This window comes from Dasypus novemcinctus, chromosome 3 (genome assembly GCF_030445035.2).
Source record: "Dasypus novemcinctus isolate mDasNov1 chromosome 3, mDasNov1.1.hap2, whole genome shotgun sequence".
In the NCBI taxonomy this organism is placed as follows: domain Eukaryota; kingdom Metazoa; phylum Chordata; class Mammalia; order Cingulata; family Dasypodidae; genus Dasypus; species Dasypus novemcinctus.
This window is the reverse complement of record NC_080675.1, coordinates 40,419,723-40,437,758: the sequence shown is the minus strand read 5'-3', so window position 1 is coordinate 40,437,758 and position 18,036 is coordinate 40,419,723. Positions and strand designations below refer to the sequence as shown.

The following is an 18,036-nucleotide window of genomic DNA, read 5'->3' as shown; positions in this document are numbered from 1 at the left end:
GAGGCGGGCAGGCACCTGCGGGAGTGACTAAACGCACGTTACAAAGCCGGTGTGTTCGCAGTCTCGGTGGAGGCCCCGCGCTCGGGAGGGGAAACCGAGAGGACTGGGCGCGTGGGCTGGGAGCCGGCAGAGGCTGCGGTCGTATCCCCGGCCCTGCCCTGCAGTCGGCGCCCGCGCTGATTGGCGCTCCCGGCCGGCCTGCAGCCCGGCTCCCCGGCCCCTCCCAGCCAATCGGGGCCACCAGAATTGGGGCTGCCGCGGGAGGGGGGCTGCGTGCGACCCGCCCGAGGCCGAGCGGCCCTCCCCGCCCAGTTCCCGCGGAGCCCTGCCGCCGGCCGGAGCCGGGAGCCACGGGTGGGAGCCGCGGGGTGCGCGCCCCCTTCGCGCCGCGCCGGTGCTCCGCGCGCTTTAATGCGGCGCTTCCCGGCGGGGGCCGCTCCTCGTCTCCACTCGCGGAGAACAAGCCTCGACGGCGCCGCAGCCGCCGGGGGACGCGGCCTCCCCGCAGCCTGCGCGCCGCGAGCCAGCCCTCGCCTTCGGTCCAGCGTCCCGCCGCTGGAGTGTGTGCGTCGGCCCGGGGGCAGCCCGGCTGCGGCAGGATGTTCACGTCCAAGTCCAACTCAGTGTCGCCCTCGCCGTCCATGGAGCAGGCCGACTCGGACGCGCTGGACATCAGCACCAAAGTGCAGCTCTACGGGGTGCTGTGGAAGCGGCCTTTCGGGAAGCCATCGGCCAAGTGGTCCCGGCGGTGAGTGCACCCCCTGCACCCCCACAGGACCGCCGGGGGAGGGAGCCCCGGACTTCAGGACCCCCTCCTACATCTTACAGTCTCTGTTCTGCCTCTGCCTTCCTTGACCTTGGCCTCTCCACGTTTCACTCTACTGCTGGCTCCCCCCTGAAGATGGATCCTAGCCTTGACCGGGGTCATCTTTGTCCCGAAGGCTGGGAGACCTGGGGTGGGAGCCCCGGCCTGGGAGGGATGGGGTGTGTGCGCGCGTGTGAATTCTCTGTGGAATGGCCCTAACTCTCGAGTGGGAAGGCTGGGGCTGGCCGAAGAGATGTGGCCACGGAATAGCACAGTCGGGTCAGGACTCTGCCAGGGAGGGAGAAGCCCCATCTTCAGCCAGATTCTCCTCTTGGAACCTCCGCTGCCAATTTCATCTTCTCGAGACCCCCTTCCCTACCCCACCCCGGCAGTGGGGTCACTGGAGGACATACTTTGCTAGGGTGCGGGTTCCTTACCTTACCCCCCTTCGCCTTCCCCAGCACATACCGAAGGAGCTGGCCAGGGCAGCAAAAGGCTGCACTGGAAGGGTGAGTGTCTGTGCCTGGGAGAGCGATGTTTGTGAGCTCTCCGAATGTCTCCTGAAATGAAAAAAAAAAAAAAATTCTAGGCCTGAGAGCAGGGACTGAGGGGCAGGACGGAGGGGATGGATTGGTCCTGCCGGGAAGGACGGATCGTTTGGAGGCGGTGGTGAGGAGTGCCAGAGCAGCCGCCAGCAGTCTTTCAGCCCCAGCTTCCTGGCTTCCGATTCAGAGAAGGCTCCGCAGATTTCTGTAGCCACTTTGCCCTTCTCCGTGGGCCAGGGAGGTACTAAGGAGGGGCCGGGGGTCTCAGCCTCACGGCTGCAGGAAGCCCCCAGTGCTGGCTTCAGGTGGTGTAGGCCTTCTGTCGGTTTTCTCCCCAGCCCTATCTCAATTCTGAGGTTTGCCTCCTGGGGTGGCCTTGAAAAGAAGACCATAGCGAGGCCCCTCTCTGGAGGTGCACCCCTGCCAGAGAACAAAGGGTGGGCCCCTTCCCGCACCCTGAGGCTTCTTCCACTTGACAGCGGGGGGCCTCAAATGTTCCCAGGACCACAGGTCCTGTGGACGTGGTCGTGGTTGGTTCTGATGTCCTATTCTGATTAATAATTTAATATTTCTACCAGATCGCGACTCAAATGGAGCCACAGACTGTGTTTCCCATTTTACATAGCTCGTTTCGTGTACTCTTTTCCGTCTACAAGGTTTCTCTTTGGGATTTGATGAGACACAGGCTCCCTGAGTTCCTTCAACACTAAGCTTAATTTTGATCCCCTAAATGCAGCCCTGAGTGCCAGCAGCTGCCTTGTCCCTACCAGGCCCTTGAGTGGGGGTGGGGAGGCAGCTCTTGGATTCAAGTGCCATCCGCAGGCCAGGCGTGTTCCCCAGCGGCCCCCACCCCCTTCCCTTCTTCCCTAGCTGCTCCAGGCAGCCAGTGCGCCTCCGTCGAGTCCGGTGGCTGTAACTGCTGTTGCCTCTGGTTCCTGTCATGCAGGATTTCTCCGACCAGGCCTTTCCACCTGATTGTTTCCCTAGTAAATGTCAGGGGTCTATGACCCCTAGGTATACCCCCCAGCCCCTCACCACCACAGGTACAGGGGGGTGGGGCTGGCCTCTCCTCCCACAGTTGAGTCTAGGGCTGGGAAGCATCTAGGCTGGAAACTACCAGCTAGGAGCACAGTGGCGGGGCCAAGGGAGGCTTGGAGAACTTTAGCACCCCCACCCCCCAAATCTCCATCAGCATCCCCACAGCTGCCCAAATAATCATCCAGCCTAAGTCAAAACAGTGTGCATGCTCTGCACATACAGCTTCAAGCCTCCTTCCACCGTCCCCTCTGCTCCCCTTCCTTTGTAGGAATTCTGTTGCTGCTGCTGTGCAGACTCTTCCTTCCTTAGGGCTCAGGGACTAACACCCCACCCACCCACTGTAGGCCTCTGTCCATGTTTGCAGATCTAGGGACACACAACACACACATGCGTGCGTGCGCACACACATGCACACACATGATTTGGCCTTTGATCAGTGACAGAGCCAACCAGAGAGGATCTGGGGGTGGGGAAGGCAAGATGCTAAGCTCAGCCCCTCTCACTTCCCGATAGGGCCCCCTGGGTCCCAGTTCCCCATTTGTGAAGTGGAGTCTCTGACCTCAGCTAATTATCAGCCACAGGAGCCTTGCCATTAGGGCAATCGATGCCCTGGCTGGGGCAGCTAAGGGGAGGGGGCCTGGAAAGGCTCTGGCTCCACACTGCATAAATAACGAATGGGCAGGATGGAAGCGGCTGTGGCCAGCTGGGTACTGTAAAACCTCTTCCGATCAGCACAAATGTGCCTCCCGCCCCGAAGCATGCCTGGCACAAGGGTTCTTCCGCGACTGCCCCAGCAGCCCTGCCTTTCTGGAACAAGAAGATGCCCTTGAACTAGAGAATCAGCTCGTTTTCCCAAAGATGACAGAAAGGGGAGGGCATCTGTCCAAAACATTAACTAGCAGAGGTAAGAGGACCTGGGAGAGGTGTCCGGAATGGAAGGTTTATGACTCTGCCTTAGTCCAGGCACAGTGGAAATGCGGGAGCTGTAGGTGAAGAGCCAAACATCCCTGACAAAAGGAGGAAAGGATAGGGGGCGGGAGCAGAAGTCTCAGCCCTAACCCCGGTCAGCAGGTCTGGTCAATCCTCCAGGCCAACTCTTTCCCAGTGTTTAACCCTTTCTCCAGCTCCCTAGCCCTCCCCCTCCAGCCTCTTCTGAACATCTGCTCCCCCAGCAGAGCCCCTGATGAGAATGGCCCGGCCAATGCCTCCTTGAGGCAAGGGCATCCCTGTTCCTTCCTGACTCTCCTCCTCCCAGATGCAAGGGGACCGGTGGGTTCTGAGCCCTGCGAAAGACCAGCCCAGAAGCAGTTTACTCTTGCGAGACACTGAGGCTAGAGGAGGGGCAGCCTTCTGCCTTGGTGAACTGGTTGTGGCATCCACTGGGTGCCGGGGGCACTACAGAGACAGTGGCCCCATTTCCCAAGTCTCAAGCCGCCTGATCTGATAGGTGCCTTACAGATGTGGACAGATGGTCTGTGCAGCTTGTCACCCTTCCAAAGGGAGTCAGGGAGGCCTCCCTCCCAGGAGGCTTGGCGGCTGGCAGTTTTGTCCTCAGCCCTGAGCACTGCCTCCCAGCGGTAACCCTGCAACGCTGAGCCTTTCCAGAGGGTGGAGGGGCAGAGCCAGCATGTCACCGCCACGGCCCCAGACGCGGCCTCCCTGTGGTGACACACTCCGGGTTTTAGTCTCAATTTCTGGTTCGGATAGCGTTCCTCATAGCCAGCTGTGCGAGGCGTCCCATGAGCAGAGCTGTGGCATCTCTGCTTGTTTTGTATTGGTGGAGGGTGCTGGAAGTCCTCTTTAAAAACGAATCCAGCTGCTTTCTTCAGACTCCTGTGCGTATGGCAGCATGGGCAAGGGAGCAGCGGCCAGGTGGGAGTCAAGGGGCAGGGGTCACCTACTAATGTGTGTGGGAGGGTGGGGGTGGTAGCAAAGCGGGGGCCCTTTTCAGCATTGAGGAAGGGGCAGGTTTGGGGGGCAGAGACAAGAAAGGATTGACCACCTTAATTTATTCTGAAGATTTCATAGTGTCTTTCACATACTGGCTCTGTCGCCTCGTTCCAAAGCTGTTGTCCTCCCGAGCCCACTGATAGGAAACCTGGGCCCAGAGGCGGGGTGAAGGTGTCCTATCTGAATCTCCCCAGTCATTGCTCTGACCAGCACCCCTGCCCCCTCCCGATGTGGTGGCACTGAGATTGCAGTGCACAATCTCTGAATCACACCACCATAAAATACAAAATTAAAACAAGCAGAACATGTAAAATAAAAATATAAACTAAAAAAATATAATAAAGTAAATGAAATAAAGAGCATTACTTCAGACTTCCCTGGGCCCATGTCATGACTCACCTGGGCCAGACCCGTGGAAGTTAAGTATATTAATATTGCAAACAAGCCTCACTTCTCATCGGTGAATAAGCTGCCCTGAGCAGACTTTGAATCCATGTTTGAATATGAGCCTCACCTTTCGACGTCCCAACTCCCCTACAACCTCAAAGCAGGATCACTTGTAGCAGTTCAGCTTTCTTGTGTCCAGGACTTGAAAGTAATAAAGCAGTTTCTTTTGAGACCGGCTGTGGATGTAGAAAACAAACTTGGGCTTAGAGGCAGGGGCTCTGAGTTCCAGTCCCCGCTCTGCTCGTATCCAGCTGCATGACCCAGACTGAGGCCTGCGCCCTCACTGGCCCACAGTGTCTCATCTGCGAAAGGTGGCGGAGGGAGGGTCAAAGCTGTGGTTTTAAAACTGCATCCCATGAATCTACAAGGGGAGGACGCAAGTTTCAACCTGTTTAGACGTGGTCTTGGTTTGCCAGGGCTGCCGTGACAAATGCCACTCATTGGTTGGCTTAAACAACAGGAATTTGTTGGCTTACAGTTTGGGAGGCTAGAAGTCCAAAGTGAAGGTGTCAGCAGGCCATGCTTTCCCTGTAGTCCGCAGACTCGTGGTGTCTTGCCAGCGAGGCATAACTGTCACTGCCTCTGTCACGTGGCCAACTGCCTCTGTCACGTGGCCATCTGTCTCGCCTCCTACTGACTGTGTCCAGATTTCCTCTGCGTTTATGTACTCCAGTCATTCTGGAGTAAGACCCACACTGTTGCAGTTTGGCCTCATCTTAACTACTAACCCATTTTTGAAGATCTTATTAACAACTGAGTTCCTTCACAGGACCCAGGGTAGGGCTTACACATTTGTGGGACCTGATTGCATGCATAATACATATTAAGCTTGCCCTCACGGCAGTGTGTGGAGAATTCTCCACGACCTCATGCACTGCCCAGGGGGGAGTCTGCTGTCCTACCTCCTCAAACCTGGTGCCAGGCAGGGAGTAGAGATGGACACTCACAGGCTACCTGAAATGGATGAGACCCTGGAGGCTGTGTCATTTTGATCTTCCTTCTGCCACTTCTGAAAAGTTGTTCTCCAGTTCTAGAATTTACCTGCCCCAACCCTCTGTCCCTCCACCCACCCGCTCCTCAATTTCTGAGGCGCTCAGGCGCGAGGGAGACTGGGTGCCAAGTCTGCGCGAGGCTACTGGGTGCTCCTCCTACCTGGCCGCTCATGCCTGGGGAAGTGCATCTGCCCGGCTGGATGTTCCGCCTTCCTGCAAAATAGAACCCCTGTGTAACTCCCGCCCCCTTCAGAAGGATAAGACTGGCTCCAAGATCCTGCTTCCAAAGAAGTAGAAAACCTATGCCAGGGTTTCTGCTACCCTCAAGAGGCTCTAAACTCTTATTTCCTTGGTTTATGGATTAATTTGCTGTTCATGTATACGGTCCTCGTTGAGATGTGGAACTCAGTTCTTTCCTCAGTTTCCCCCCACCTCTCCTCCTCACCGCCACAACCACTCACACAAGTTGTTTGTGGGCGCAGTAGACTGCGGAAGGTTTGGTTGGGAGGAGGGTGCAGGAGGCATTTCGATCACAGAAGTGCAAACGATTTCACGTTGCAGGTTAGCTCCTGGTTTCTAAAGCCCTCCAGGCAGCCCCCATCCCCCTGGATGCTGCCTTCTGACCCTGTAGAGCCCAGCCGCTTGCATCCAACCTGGAGCCCCTCTCCTCTGCCCTCTTCCATTACTCCCCTCCCTGCTGCCCTCCAGGATTTCCTCAGCACTCCAAATCTCTTCCTCTGTTATGCAAAGCCCTTTCTAGCCCCTTGGACTTTACATCTCCAGACACTGAAGGAGCTCAGTAGAGTGGACCCACCCAAATTAGACAGTAACTGTGGGTCTAAGTAGCATTTGTCCTCTGCTCTAGCTGGATCCACTCTAAGGCCAGTGTGGACAGTCAAGCTCTGGTTGAGCTCCTGTTGCCTTCAGAGTATTGAAGAGGGGAGAAAAGGCAGGCACAAAGCTCAGGAAATCCCCTCCCGGATTCCCTAGCTTGACTAGTGGAAACTGTGCCCACCCTGGCACCCAGGCTGGAGCCCAGATCATCATGTCATCCGAGATGCTACACCTCTCGATAACTCTAATTAGCCCCCTTGCTTAGCTGTGGCCCCACTCAAGGCTCCCTCCCCAAGTCTGTGTGGCCTCACAGGGACCCTGGTGAAAGCAGTGGCAGCACCCCTAGTCTGCAGGAAGGAGCCCCGCCCCCCACAAGGACCTCCCTGCTCTGGCGGATGCCTCCTTCTGACCTCAATCCTCCCCCTTCCCCACCACCTCTGCCCACCCCCCTTGCACTTATCCGCCAGGATACCAAACATTTCGATAACCTTGAACTCACTGTTCTTTGCATTTACTGTTCCCTCTGCCTGAAACGCATCTTCCCCTTCCTCCCCTATTCCTGAGGTACTTGAAGATGGATTCTTCAAAACCCTGCTCATTTATTACCCTCTTTCCAAGAACTCCCTTGGCCAGACCCCCACACCGTTCTTTCCTCCCTCCTCTGCACTCTTCCTGGACCTCATACAAACAGTGTTGCAGAGTGTCCTGGGGCTTGGCACTTATGCCAGCTGCCCCACTTACCAGCTGTGTTATCTGGGGCATATTGCTAAACCTCTCTGTGCTCCAGTTTTATCACCTACCACATGTGAGGGGTGAATGAGTTAACATACAATACGTTTTTAGAACATACCTGGCACAAAGAAGGAGCTCAATAAACATTACTTATTTTTAAATTATTGATTTCTACATTCTGTCTCCTGCCTTCAACTAAAAGCTCCTTGAGGCCAGGAAATCATCGATTTCTAGGGCCCAGCATCATACCTGAGCACTCCTGCCTGCATTTACCAGGAACTTTCGGTCGCTTTGCAGAGCAAGGCTCTAGGAAGACAAACAACAGTTATGGGTCATAGAGGACCAGGCGTTGCGGGGCACAGCGGTCGAGAACATGGGAATTGTCAGCAGAGGGATGAGCTCCAGCTCTGCACTTAGCAGTCGTTTAACCTCTCTGTGCCTCATTTCCTCACCAGTGAAACAGAAAAAAACAGTCCAACTTCCACCTCTTAAAATTGCCATGAGAGATGCAGATAAGTAATGCCATTAAACACTTAGCAAAGTGAACATCTAGGCCCTTGGTAAATGCTCCTTAATCTGGAGGTGCAAACACTGTTCTTCAAGGTCAAGAGCGGAGGCAGAGACCCCTTCCCTTACACATGCACTCCCTGGCCACTGGGGCAGCCAGGGAGTGTTTTTAGGGCTAGGGCACCTGGACTATGATGCTCTGGGGACTGAAGCTGAGCCCGGAAGGAGGGGTGGGCTTCAGACCGGAGGGAGGGGCAGGCGCGGGAACACATCATGTTTGGAGGACAGGGAGCTGGACCAGCTGGGCTGGAGCCACCGCTCCCTCCTGCAGGAGCTGTGTGAGCAGAGAGGAAAGGAGGTCAGGGGAGGCTGCAGCAGACAGGGAGCCTAATAAACAACCATAAGAGCGTAAACATACTGAATATTCATCGTGTGGCAGGCAACATTCTAAGTCTTCTGTGAACCAATTCACTTAATTATCCCAATAGCCCTGTGAGATCCAGGTACTATTATTATCCTCAAGTTACATGTGAGGGACCCCAGGCTTAGGGGGATTAGGTGACTTGCCCAGGTCACGGGGCTGGGAAGGGCAGCACGCTAACCCGTGGCTACCCTGGCCGTTCCACCTCCTGCTCTGCCCATCTGTTTCCTGCCCTGGCTCTGGCAAGAAGGAGGAAGCAGCTTCTTGGGCAGTGTGGTACGGTGAGTAGGAACAGGGACTGTCAGCTGTGATTCCAGTCCCACCTCCACCTCTATCCTACCTGTATGGCCTCACGCACATTACTTAACCTCTTAAGCCTCAGTGTTCTCATCTGTAAAGTGGGACCACAGAGCCCTACCCCTCACTCCCGGAGTTGTTCACAGAGTGAACGCTCTGATGCATTAGAGCACCAGGCACAGTGACTGACACTTGGGAAAAGCTCTCTCCAGCCCTGCCGGCCAACCAGACCCTGCAGGGCCCGGAAGAAGGTGGTATCTCGCTGGCAGAATGAGGGAGTCTGGGGACAAGAGGACTTTGGGGGACAAGGAGGGAAGAGGGAGTGTCCTTCTGCGCAGGGCTCCTGGACCCCCACCTGCTGAGAGGGAGGCAGAGAATTGCCAGGTGGGAGCAGTGGGCCATCACTGAGACAGGTCAGAAGCGAAGCCTACGACCCGGGGCCTAGAAGTGCCGAGCGCGCCCTTTGTGGGGTGGTATCCAGCCAGGGCGTGGCCACCCCCCGCCCCCAGGGTCATCCCAGCTGCCCTCTCCCACCCCCCACACCCACCCACACCAAGTCAAGAACAGCTGGAAGGGGTCAGGCTTGGCATCCATGGCCCGTGGGCCTTTCCTGACCCTGCGTCCCCCGGGGCTTCTCAGGCCCTGAGGCTTGGCCAGAACAGAGCAGAGGCTGCCCTGAGTGGCCCCCTGCCCCGCCTCTCTCTGTGCTTTCCTTCAGAGCGTAAGAGGAGAAGGAGGGACGGGATGCGTGGGGACCCCTCCCAAGTGCCAAGCAGGTGCTAAGGACTTTAGGTGCCTTCATCCGCCTGCGCCTCTCTGGCCCCCGTTGTGGCGATAGCCCCTGCCAGTGCCCCTGCCTTTGCCCTGACGGCCTTGTCACCTCAGCCATCGGGACGAGCCTGTAAGTCAGATCGGGTCGCTCCTGCCCAGTCCAGCACATCCACTAGCGGTGCGGCTTCGCCTCTCTGCTCTGCTTCTGCCCTTGTGAAACGCTGGGAGCACCTGCCTCAGAGGGCCCTGGTGGGTGCTCAGGGCCTTTCCAGAGGTGGTTCCTGATCAGTGCTAGATAAGCACTGGCTTTGTCATTGTTACCGCGATAGCCCCCAGGGCTGTCCCTGCCCGGCTCACGGTAGCCACGGGCATCCTCCTGCCTCAGCCAGGTACCCTCCCCACCTCCGGGCCTTTGTGCCTGCGGTTCCTCTGCCTGGAACCCCTCCCCTCTCAAAGGTCAACCTCCTAATGAGGCCCTCCTTGACCGCCCTCTCCCTCACGCTGTCACTCCAGTCCCGCTTACCCTGCTGTAGTTTCCCGCTTAGCATTTATCAGCGTCTGGCGCACTTCTCTCTCCTGTTTATTTACTCACTGCCTCCTCCCACCGTACACACACTCGCTGGATGCCAGCCCTCAGGGGACAGGGACTTTCATCTCTTGTTCACGACTGTGTCTCCCATGCCTAGAATAGTGCCGGGACCAGAATGGGAGCTCGGGAACTGTCGAATCAGTGAGTGAATCCTGCCAGCGATCATCCCAAGGGACAGATAATCTGCATCCCCATTTTACAGAGGAGAGGGAAACTGCGAGGCTGGGAGCTTGCTCAAGGCTGTAGCGTCAGGGAGGGCTGGCGGGCTCCGGAGCCCCTGTTCTTGCCCTGCTCACTGGCCCACTGGCCAGGTGCCCCCTCCCCTAAGTCCCAGGCACAGTGGTGAGGGGTAAGAGGACAAGAAGGTATTTCAGAAGGCACTGAAGGGGGAGAGCGGGCCCCAGGAGGCAGCCCTGTACGGCTTGTCTCTTGCCCTCTTCCGGTGCGAGCTGTTCTTGCTGTGAGCGTGCATCACTCAGCTCTCTCCTGGGTCCTCTGAGAAATGGCAGAGTGATGGGCTGTGATTCATAATCTCTTTGGATGCTCACACCAGCCAGGGAAGGTAGGTGTCGTTACGCCCATTCCACAGGTAAAGAGACAAAGGCCCAGCAAGGTGCGGCCCCCTGCCCAAGGCCTCCCAGCTAGGAAATGGCAGGTTTGTCTGACACCAAAGCCCAGGCTCTCATCTATCCTGTGAAGTCCCCTGGAAAAGGCAGGGAACATCTACAGCGGCCCACGGGACCGAGGGGGCGTTGTCCCCCGCCCAGGAGCCACGTGTTCCCTAGGGACAAGATGAGCCCAGGGGGTGTGGCGGTGGGTGCTAAGTGCCCAGTTGGCAAGAGCAAGAGGGGCTCCGTTATCCTTGGGGGCTGCGCTGGTCACCGAGGGGAGAAGAGTTCAGCCAAGTGAAGACTAAGGGGGAAGGCATCTCAGCGAGAAAAACACCATCTATGCTTGTGGGATCCTGCAAAACCCAGCCAAGTGTGGAGCTGCAAGCTCTGTGGCTTGCCTGCAGCGCAGAGGTGACGCCCCAGGGCACAACTGGTGGGAACGCTAAGAAGGTGGACAAGGGCCTGGCGCTGGAGAACGTCACAGCTGCCGTGGGTGGAGTCAGCCGTAGCAGGGTGTCACCTCTGAGCAGGGTCCACGGGGCTGCATCCCCTGCCTGGCTGGGCATGGAGGCTCAGTGGGAATAAACAAAGGTAGTTGGTGGGAGGCTTAGACCAGAGCTGAGCTTGACTGTCCTGGGGGAGGCGCGGTGGCTGCTGTCGGCAGCCCTGGGGGAGGCGCGGTGGCCGCTGTCGGCAGCCCTGGGGATCCTCGCCGCAGCAGCTGTGACCTCAGCAGCGATCACGTGGCTGGTAGAACCATCCGGAGCTTCACTGACTTCATGATGCCCACCAGAGATGTTGGTTAAGACCATGGCAAGAGGGCGCTGTCAATCAGTCGTGTGCTGGTAAACGTTCAACTTGCAGAGGGAGGGCGGAAGGAAACGCTGTTTTGTAGCAGTTGGTGACTTTCATGGTATAAATACTCGCACCACGGCCAATATCACTGAATACAGAGCAGGCAAGACGTTGGCTATCGTGAGCCCATCCCAGCTGGCTCCAACACATCACCGTTTTCAACTCCCCTCGTATACACGCTCACACACAGTCACCAGCTTCAGAATCTCCACCACGTTCTGCTCGTATCCCATCACTACAGTGCGGGGGGAGGGTGACAGGAGCCCCGGAGGGAGGACCAGCCGCCCCTTGTCCCTCAGCCACGGGGCTCTGAGGACCAACTGGATCTTCTTCTAGTGTCTTGTCACTGCCCGTCCCACTCCAGTCCTGAGAGAGTCCCCAGGCTGCGTCCAAGTGCTCTACATGACAGCATCAAGAAGGTCCCCTCCCCAACAGCCAGAAAGCACTGAGGCCACAGAAATCCTGACTTAGACCTGAGATCCAGAGGGAGTCTGTGGCAGTGTGGGACCAACGGAGATGCAGGTGTCACAGTGTGGGGCGTGTGGGGGCTGCAGGCCTGGCCTCACCCGCTAGTACCCCAATTCCACGGCACTGTCAGCCTTCATGGCTACTGGCCACTAGACCCACCTTGGGATCTTGTGTCTCCTTTCCCCCGTTCCACCTCTCCTGGGGCAGACCCTAAGTGACTGGAGGTGACGCCTCAAGGGGCTGATGGTGCCTGAGAGGTGCTCGTGGGGCATGGAAGCCGCCAGACCTGGAAACCAGCTGTGGGTTGCCCACTCGAGCCACCCACTGGCTGGAGGGTCAGGCTACCTGGGCAGGGGAGGAGCTGCACAGCCGGGCCTTCACCCAGGGAGGGTGAGGACGAGTCTCAGCTGCTGTCCCTATGGTTCCCGTGTGAGTCCAGGGCACCGAAGGGTGGTTGTGGACTCGAGAAACCTCACCCCTTTTCTCCCCGTTGTAGGTTTTTCATCATCAAAGAGAGCTTTCTGCTTTACTATTCTGAGAGTGAGAAGAAGAGCTTTGAAACCAATAAGTACTTCAATATCCACCCTAAGGTGAGGCGGCCTCCCTCCAGGCCCGCGGCGGGGTGGGCCCAGCAGCGAGGGAGGTGCCTCGTGAGGGTGGGGGATGGTGCGGTGCCTTGCTTTGGGTTAACTGGGCCTGGAGAGCAAATTCTTCAGGGGGCGAGCAGCTCTCCCGCCCCCCATCTGGGTTGGGCCCCCACCCTCTGTGCCCCAAAGCCTGGCCCAGCCCCACTGCCCTCCTCTGGGAGTCAGCTCTGGTCTGTGCCCATCGGCCCAGGGACTGACTTCCAGCTTGGAGCCCTTGGCTGGACCTGGCTTTGGCAATGGCCTTGAGTGACCTGGATTTGGGGGGGGGGGGGACTGCCTGCCCCGGTTCTTCCTCAGGGTGTCATCCCTCTGGGGGGCTGCCTGGTGGAGGCCAGGGAAGAGCCCAGCATGCCCTACGCCATGAAGATCTCCCACCAGGATTTCCACGTGAGTAGGGCTCTCCGCTCAGCCGGGGCTCAGCAGGGGCACACTGGCTCCCGGGACCCCCAAGTTCACGGGGGCAACGCCTCCAGGGGCCTAGCCTCGGAAGGGTGTCCTCCGTAGGGACGTGGAATGGGGGTAGTGGGGGGGTGGGAAAGCACAGCCGGGTCTGCAGAGGCAGGGGCGTGCCCCCACCCTCAGAGTGGCCCTGCCTCTCAGGCACCCCTGGCTCCCTTCCTGGTAGGGAAACATCCTGCTGGCTGCCGAGTCCGAGTTTGAGCAGACGCAGTGGCTGGAGATGCTGCACGAGTCCGGGAAGGTGTAAGTGCGCATGGGCAGGAGGGGTCCACCTGCGGGCCGGAAGGGGGCGGGGTCCCGGCTGGGCAGGCCGGCGCTCCTGCCCCTCTGGGGGGCCGGGGTCCTGGGAGGCACTGAGGGCGCCAGGAGAGGGCAAGGTGGAAAGGGTGATTTCTGGGCCGCCTTGCAGACAGGGCTGGTGGGAGGGGGCTAGGGTGCGTGAGAGGAGACAGGCCGGGTTGCAGAGCATCTGCGAGAAGTTTCCTAAGCGAGCTTTGAAGTCACAGTCCCGGGTGGTACACGTGGGCACCTTTTTTCTCCAACTGGTGGGAGCAAATCTAGCATCTTGTGTCTTCTTTCCCTCCTTCTACCTCTCCTAATGGGGTTTGGCTGCCTCCCTACATCCACCTCACCTCCCCAGTCCCATAAATAATCCCTGCGAGGACGGGAGCCAGGTGCTTTGTAAGGTAGGGTTCAGATCACAGACACCCCCAGCCCAGCACATAAGCCCCTGCCCCAGGACCTGCCTGTTCAGCAGGGTCATGCCTTGGGCAGCGTGATGGACATTCCGTGGTGTAGAGAGCCGCCCGAGACTCAATCTCTCCCCTGCTCTGAAACGCTGTTGGCTCAGCTGGCCGTGGCCCACTTAGCAGCCTGGGCAGCCTCGGGCGACTGTAACTGATCCATACTGGTGGCAAGCCCAGAGCCCTGGGTGCCAGAAGGAAGACGAGCTGGGATTCTGCAGGACACAGGATGAATGAGCGCAAAGCATGCCCCTTTCATTTCCTTTCTCCCCGACCCTTCTGCTGTAACGATTTTGTGTTTCTTCCCCATCTGCCCTCCCTCCCTAGGACCTGGAAGAACGCCCAGTTGGGAGAAGCCATGATCAAAAGCCTGGAGGCCCAGGGCCTGCAGTTGGCCAAGGAAAAGCAGGAGTATTTAGGTTGGCTGGAGGGATGGACAGGGAGCTGAAGTTCCCCAACGATAGCACCTCGAGGCTTGGTGGAGGAAGGGGAGTGGCTCAGGTTATGAGGAGCCAGAGACCAGCTTGCAGCCTGGAGGGCTTTATGAAGCAATTGCAGGACCAGAGGCAGGAGAGTCTGGTGGTTAGAGACTGGGTTCTGGACCCAGCTTGTCACTGATTTGTCAGCTCTGTGTGTCTTTAGACATCTCCCCTCCCCCTTCTCAGACACTTGGGGCCCCTGTAGATACCTCTTATCCTCCATGCCCTTCCCTCTTTCACTAGCCAGACATCTGTGCAGGCAGGAGCTTGCAAGGACGAGGCCCAGCCATTGCCCCCTGAAGGCACAAAGCAGGGAAGGTGGCGGGAAAGGAAGGTAGCGGCTCAGGCCAGCGCAGCAGCTTGTCCCCAGGAGCTAGTCCTGCCCTTTGCCTGGCAAGGGTGCGACAGTGCCGACCTCTTCCTCGGGAGATGCTGGGGGACTGGAGGTCACTGCAGGCTCCCGCAGGACCTCGGCTTTGGAGCGAGCTTCCCCTGAGAGTGCGTGTGTGCTTGCTTTGGCAGACAAACTGATGGAAGAGACGGAAGAACTCTGCCTGCAGAGGGAGCAGAGAGAGGTAGGTGCCCCTTGAGGCCAGGCAGAATTGCTGCCCCTTCCCGCTCACCTTCTGCCCTGGTGGGCCCTTCGCAGCCCAGGGCTGTCCTCAGGTGTCCAGCATTAGGGAGTGGTATAGGGGAGCTGGACACCCAGAGAACCTGCAGGCCAGTGCAGGGAGGCCAAGGGAGATGACAGTGCTTGGAACTTGCTCCAGCTTCTGGGTGAGAAGCATGTTTCTCCTCACTCTCCCCCCACCTGCAGGAGGAAACTAAAAAGGGCGGGGGACAAACTTCTAGAGTGGAAGTCACCCACAATTTTTGTAAGCGGTGTCAATAGGTAATGAGCTGCTTGTCCGTGGTGGCATTCATAGGGAGGGCTTCCGTGATCTGGTCGAGGGGCCCTGGCACCGTAAGAGTGACTGGATTTCATGATCAATCAAAGACATTCCTTCATTCCCTAAATGTGGACAATACAGGTGCCGAGGGGGCTGAGCACTGGCCTGAGGTCACCTGTGGGGTAAAGGAGACCCTTGCCCCCCTGAAGGTGGGGAGCCACTGAAAGGCACTTCATTTGGAAATGCCACACAGCATTGCACCCCACCTGTTCTGAGGAGCCATTCCGCAGCCCCGGAGGGCAGAGGAAGGTAGTGGTTAGCAGGAAGAACTCTGGAGCCAGACCATCATCACTTCCAGCTGTGTGACCTTGGGCAAGTTACTTCACCTCTCTGAGCATCAATATTATCAGCCGAAAATTGGGGATGATAACAGAACTTATCTTATTAGGGATGTTGTCAGGGTTAAGTGAGATGTTAATTATAAAGGGCTTGGCACACAGTATGTGCTTAACAGATATCTGTTCCTGTTAGTGTTACAATCATATCAGTATTACTTACTATTAATTATGGACCTGGGGACTGAAGCTGCAGGGTGGCTCACCCACAGGAGCCTACAGAGGGGGAAGCCTGGTACATTCCAAATCTCTTTGCCTGGTGGCTTTTCCTTGTCCTCTCCCAGGCAAGTCAAAAGGCTATCCTTGGCTCAGCCTCAGCTCAGTGCCTGACTCTCTGATTTGTCTCTCGATAACTCCTCACCCCTCCCAGGTCATCCTCAGGTCCCCTCTGCATCCAAACGTCCCCAGTGCCTGGCACAGCACGTGGTGCAGGAAGAGTGCTCGGTATACATGTTTGTGGAATGAATCAAGGAAGCTTTGATTCTTGCAACTTTACATTTTGACTTTTATCCAGGACAATCCTCTCTCATTTTTCTTCTTCCAAAACTTTTACCAGCTATTCTTGCCCATTTATTCTCCTTGCTGGACTTGAGAATCATTTTGTCAGTTACTGGGGGGAAATAATCGTTGGGTTTGCATTGGAACTGAACAGCTCTGAGGGCGTTGGCCTCTGGACAGCACCGAGCCTTCCTCCAGCCCAGCGGCTTTGGGTCTCCAGGCCCTCCCTCATCTAAGACCCGCGTTAGAATTCTGGCATTTTCTTCATAGAGTTCTCTATGTTTCAAGGAGCAAGACTTCTGCTGGGTTGTCAACAACTTAAAGACTGGCGATTCAGGCAGCCTGGGAATGGGATGGAGTGACAGAACCGGTCACCAGCGGGGAGAGAGACAGGCATATCCATCAGAGAGGCTAAATCTGGGGCAGCAGGCGGCTGGAGGAAAATTTAGACATTCTATCTAGGTCTTTAGCCGCGAAATGAGGACAGTGGAGACCCACTGCACAGCAGCTCGTTTAAAGCCACAGTACATTGAAGGAGGCGTTCTGTCAGCGTGAACTCCTGGGTTTGGGGTATAAAACGTGAGTGCAGCTGGTACCTGCAGGGAGGCTGCTCTTTGCAGGCAGGAGGCAGAGAGCCATGCCCGCTCCACGTTCCTTTGTTGGCTGCAGGCTCTAGGTCAGATGCTTCCTCAGGGTCCGTTCCTGGCTTTGCCACTGAGTCACCCTGCCGAGGCTTTTCCTTCCTTACCCGTGCATCCAAAATATGTGTCTGCCAAGCCCTCTTGGCCCCAGAGATTGTGCCTTGAGCCACACACAGGCATTTGGCACATGGCTCAGTGATAAGAGGACGAGTCCCCTGATCATTCAAGTGGTCTCTGAGGGGCAGCCTGGCCTAAAGAAGGCTCGAGGTCTGGAGTCAGTAGACTCCTAGAGAGTTGCACCTGTCTCACTGCCTGTGTCATCCCCTCCCCACCCACCTTCTGCCCTGGGGGGGCCGTTAACAGCCAAGGTGTACTGGCTTGGTTTCCAGCATTAGGGAATGATATAGGGGAACTGGGCACCCAGAGAACTTGCTGGAAAATCAGACCCAGCAGAGCAGGGAGCATTATCAGGACCCATTTGCCTGGGACACACATGCCCCAGGAAACCCTGGCTCCTTGTGGTCTCATCTTCATCAGCCCCTGAGGAAGGCCACCTCCTGCCCCATTTCCTCTTCTGGCTGAGCTGTGCATGTGGGCACACAGGGAGAAATCAGAAATGCCCAGAGCCAATCCCTCAGGGTTCTTGCCACCCAGGCTGCTCCCAGTCAGAAGCCGCTCTTTGAGTTGCAAAGAATTTCCCACTTCAGTGTGAGGCTCTTTGCCTGCCAGCTTCCCTGATGGGTATTGATCCTGATCTGTGATTGGGCATCTCATAAACAACGGAGGTGTCCTTTGCATGAGTGCTCGGTTGCTTGAAAGCTCTTCCTTTCTTTGAGCTGAAATCTGCCCCCCAGTGACTCCTTCCATCCCTATACACCTACCCTGATGGCAGGTCTAAGAGTCAACAGAATAAGTTCAGTATGGTGGGAAAAGGCTTTAGTGGCAGCCGTTGTTGGCTGGCAACTCAGTCTGTGCTTTAGTTACTGCAAACACTTGTAGTCTCTTGGGCTGCACAAACAGGAGGTTCTGGCTGCTCCAGGTTTATAAGCTGTAGGTTCCACTCTATTCCACATTCTCAAGCTACCCCTAGACATCGACTTCTTTTCCAGGTCACACAGGTGAAGTGAAGAGCAGAACGGAAATGCGCAACCAGGAAGGGGTTTTTATTTCATTCCCCTTTCAAACCTAATTTTTTCCCCTAATGGTGGAGATTATGGTCTTTCTAGAAAAGTTGGAAAACATGAAGATGTAAACAAAATTTATTCCATTTCCACAATTGACAGATAACTATTGTCAACTTATAGGTGTTTTTTTCAGTCTTTTTTTCTTCCATGTATTGTCCTTACATATTAAATATTTTAATAGGATTGAATTAGGATCATATCAGATATTCCATTTTATGGCTTGCTTTTTCATTATACC

At 56.7% G+C, this 18,036-nt stretch overlaps 1 protein-coding gene across 1 annotated transcript in view; it reads left to right on the top strand.

Annotated features, from left to right (window-relative positions):
- The first annotated feature begins 316 nt into the window (after positions 1–316).
- Positions 317–18,036, top strand: part of PLEKHD1 (pleckstrin homology and coiled-coil domain containing D1) — a 37,906-nt gene continuing 20,186 nt past the window's right edge. Inside the window, exons 1-6 of the mRNA XM_004477328.4 lie at positions 317–748; positions 12,359–12,452; positions 12,807–12,896; positions 13,135–13,211; positions 14,039–14,130; positions 14,713–14,765. Of these exons, the coding sequence (XP_004477385.1) occupies positions 600–748; positions 12,359–12,452; positions 12,807–12,896; positions 13,135–13,211; positions 14,039–14,130; positions 14,713–14,765 (555 nt within the window). The 5' untranslated portion in view covers positions 317–599. The remainder of the gene's footprint in view (positions 749–12,358; positions 12,453–12,806; positions 12,897–13,134; positions 13,212–14,038; positions 14,131–14,712; positions 14,766–18,036) is intronic.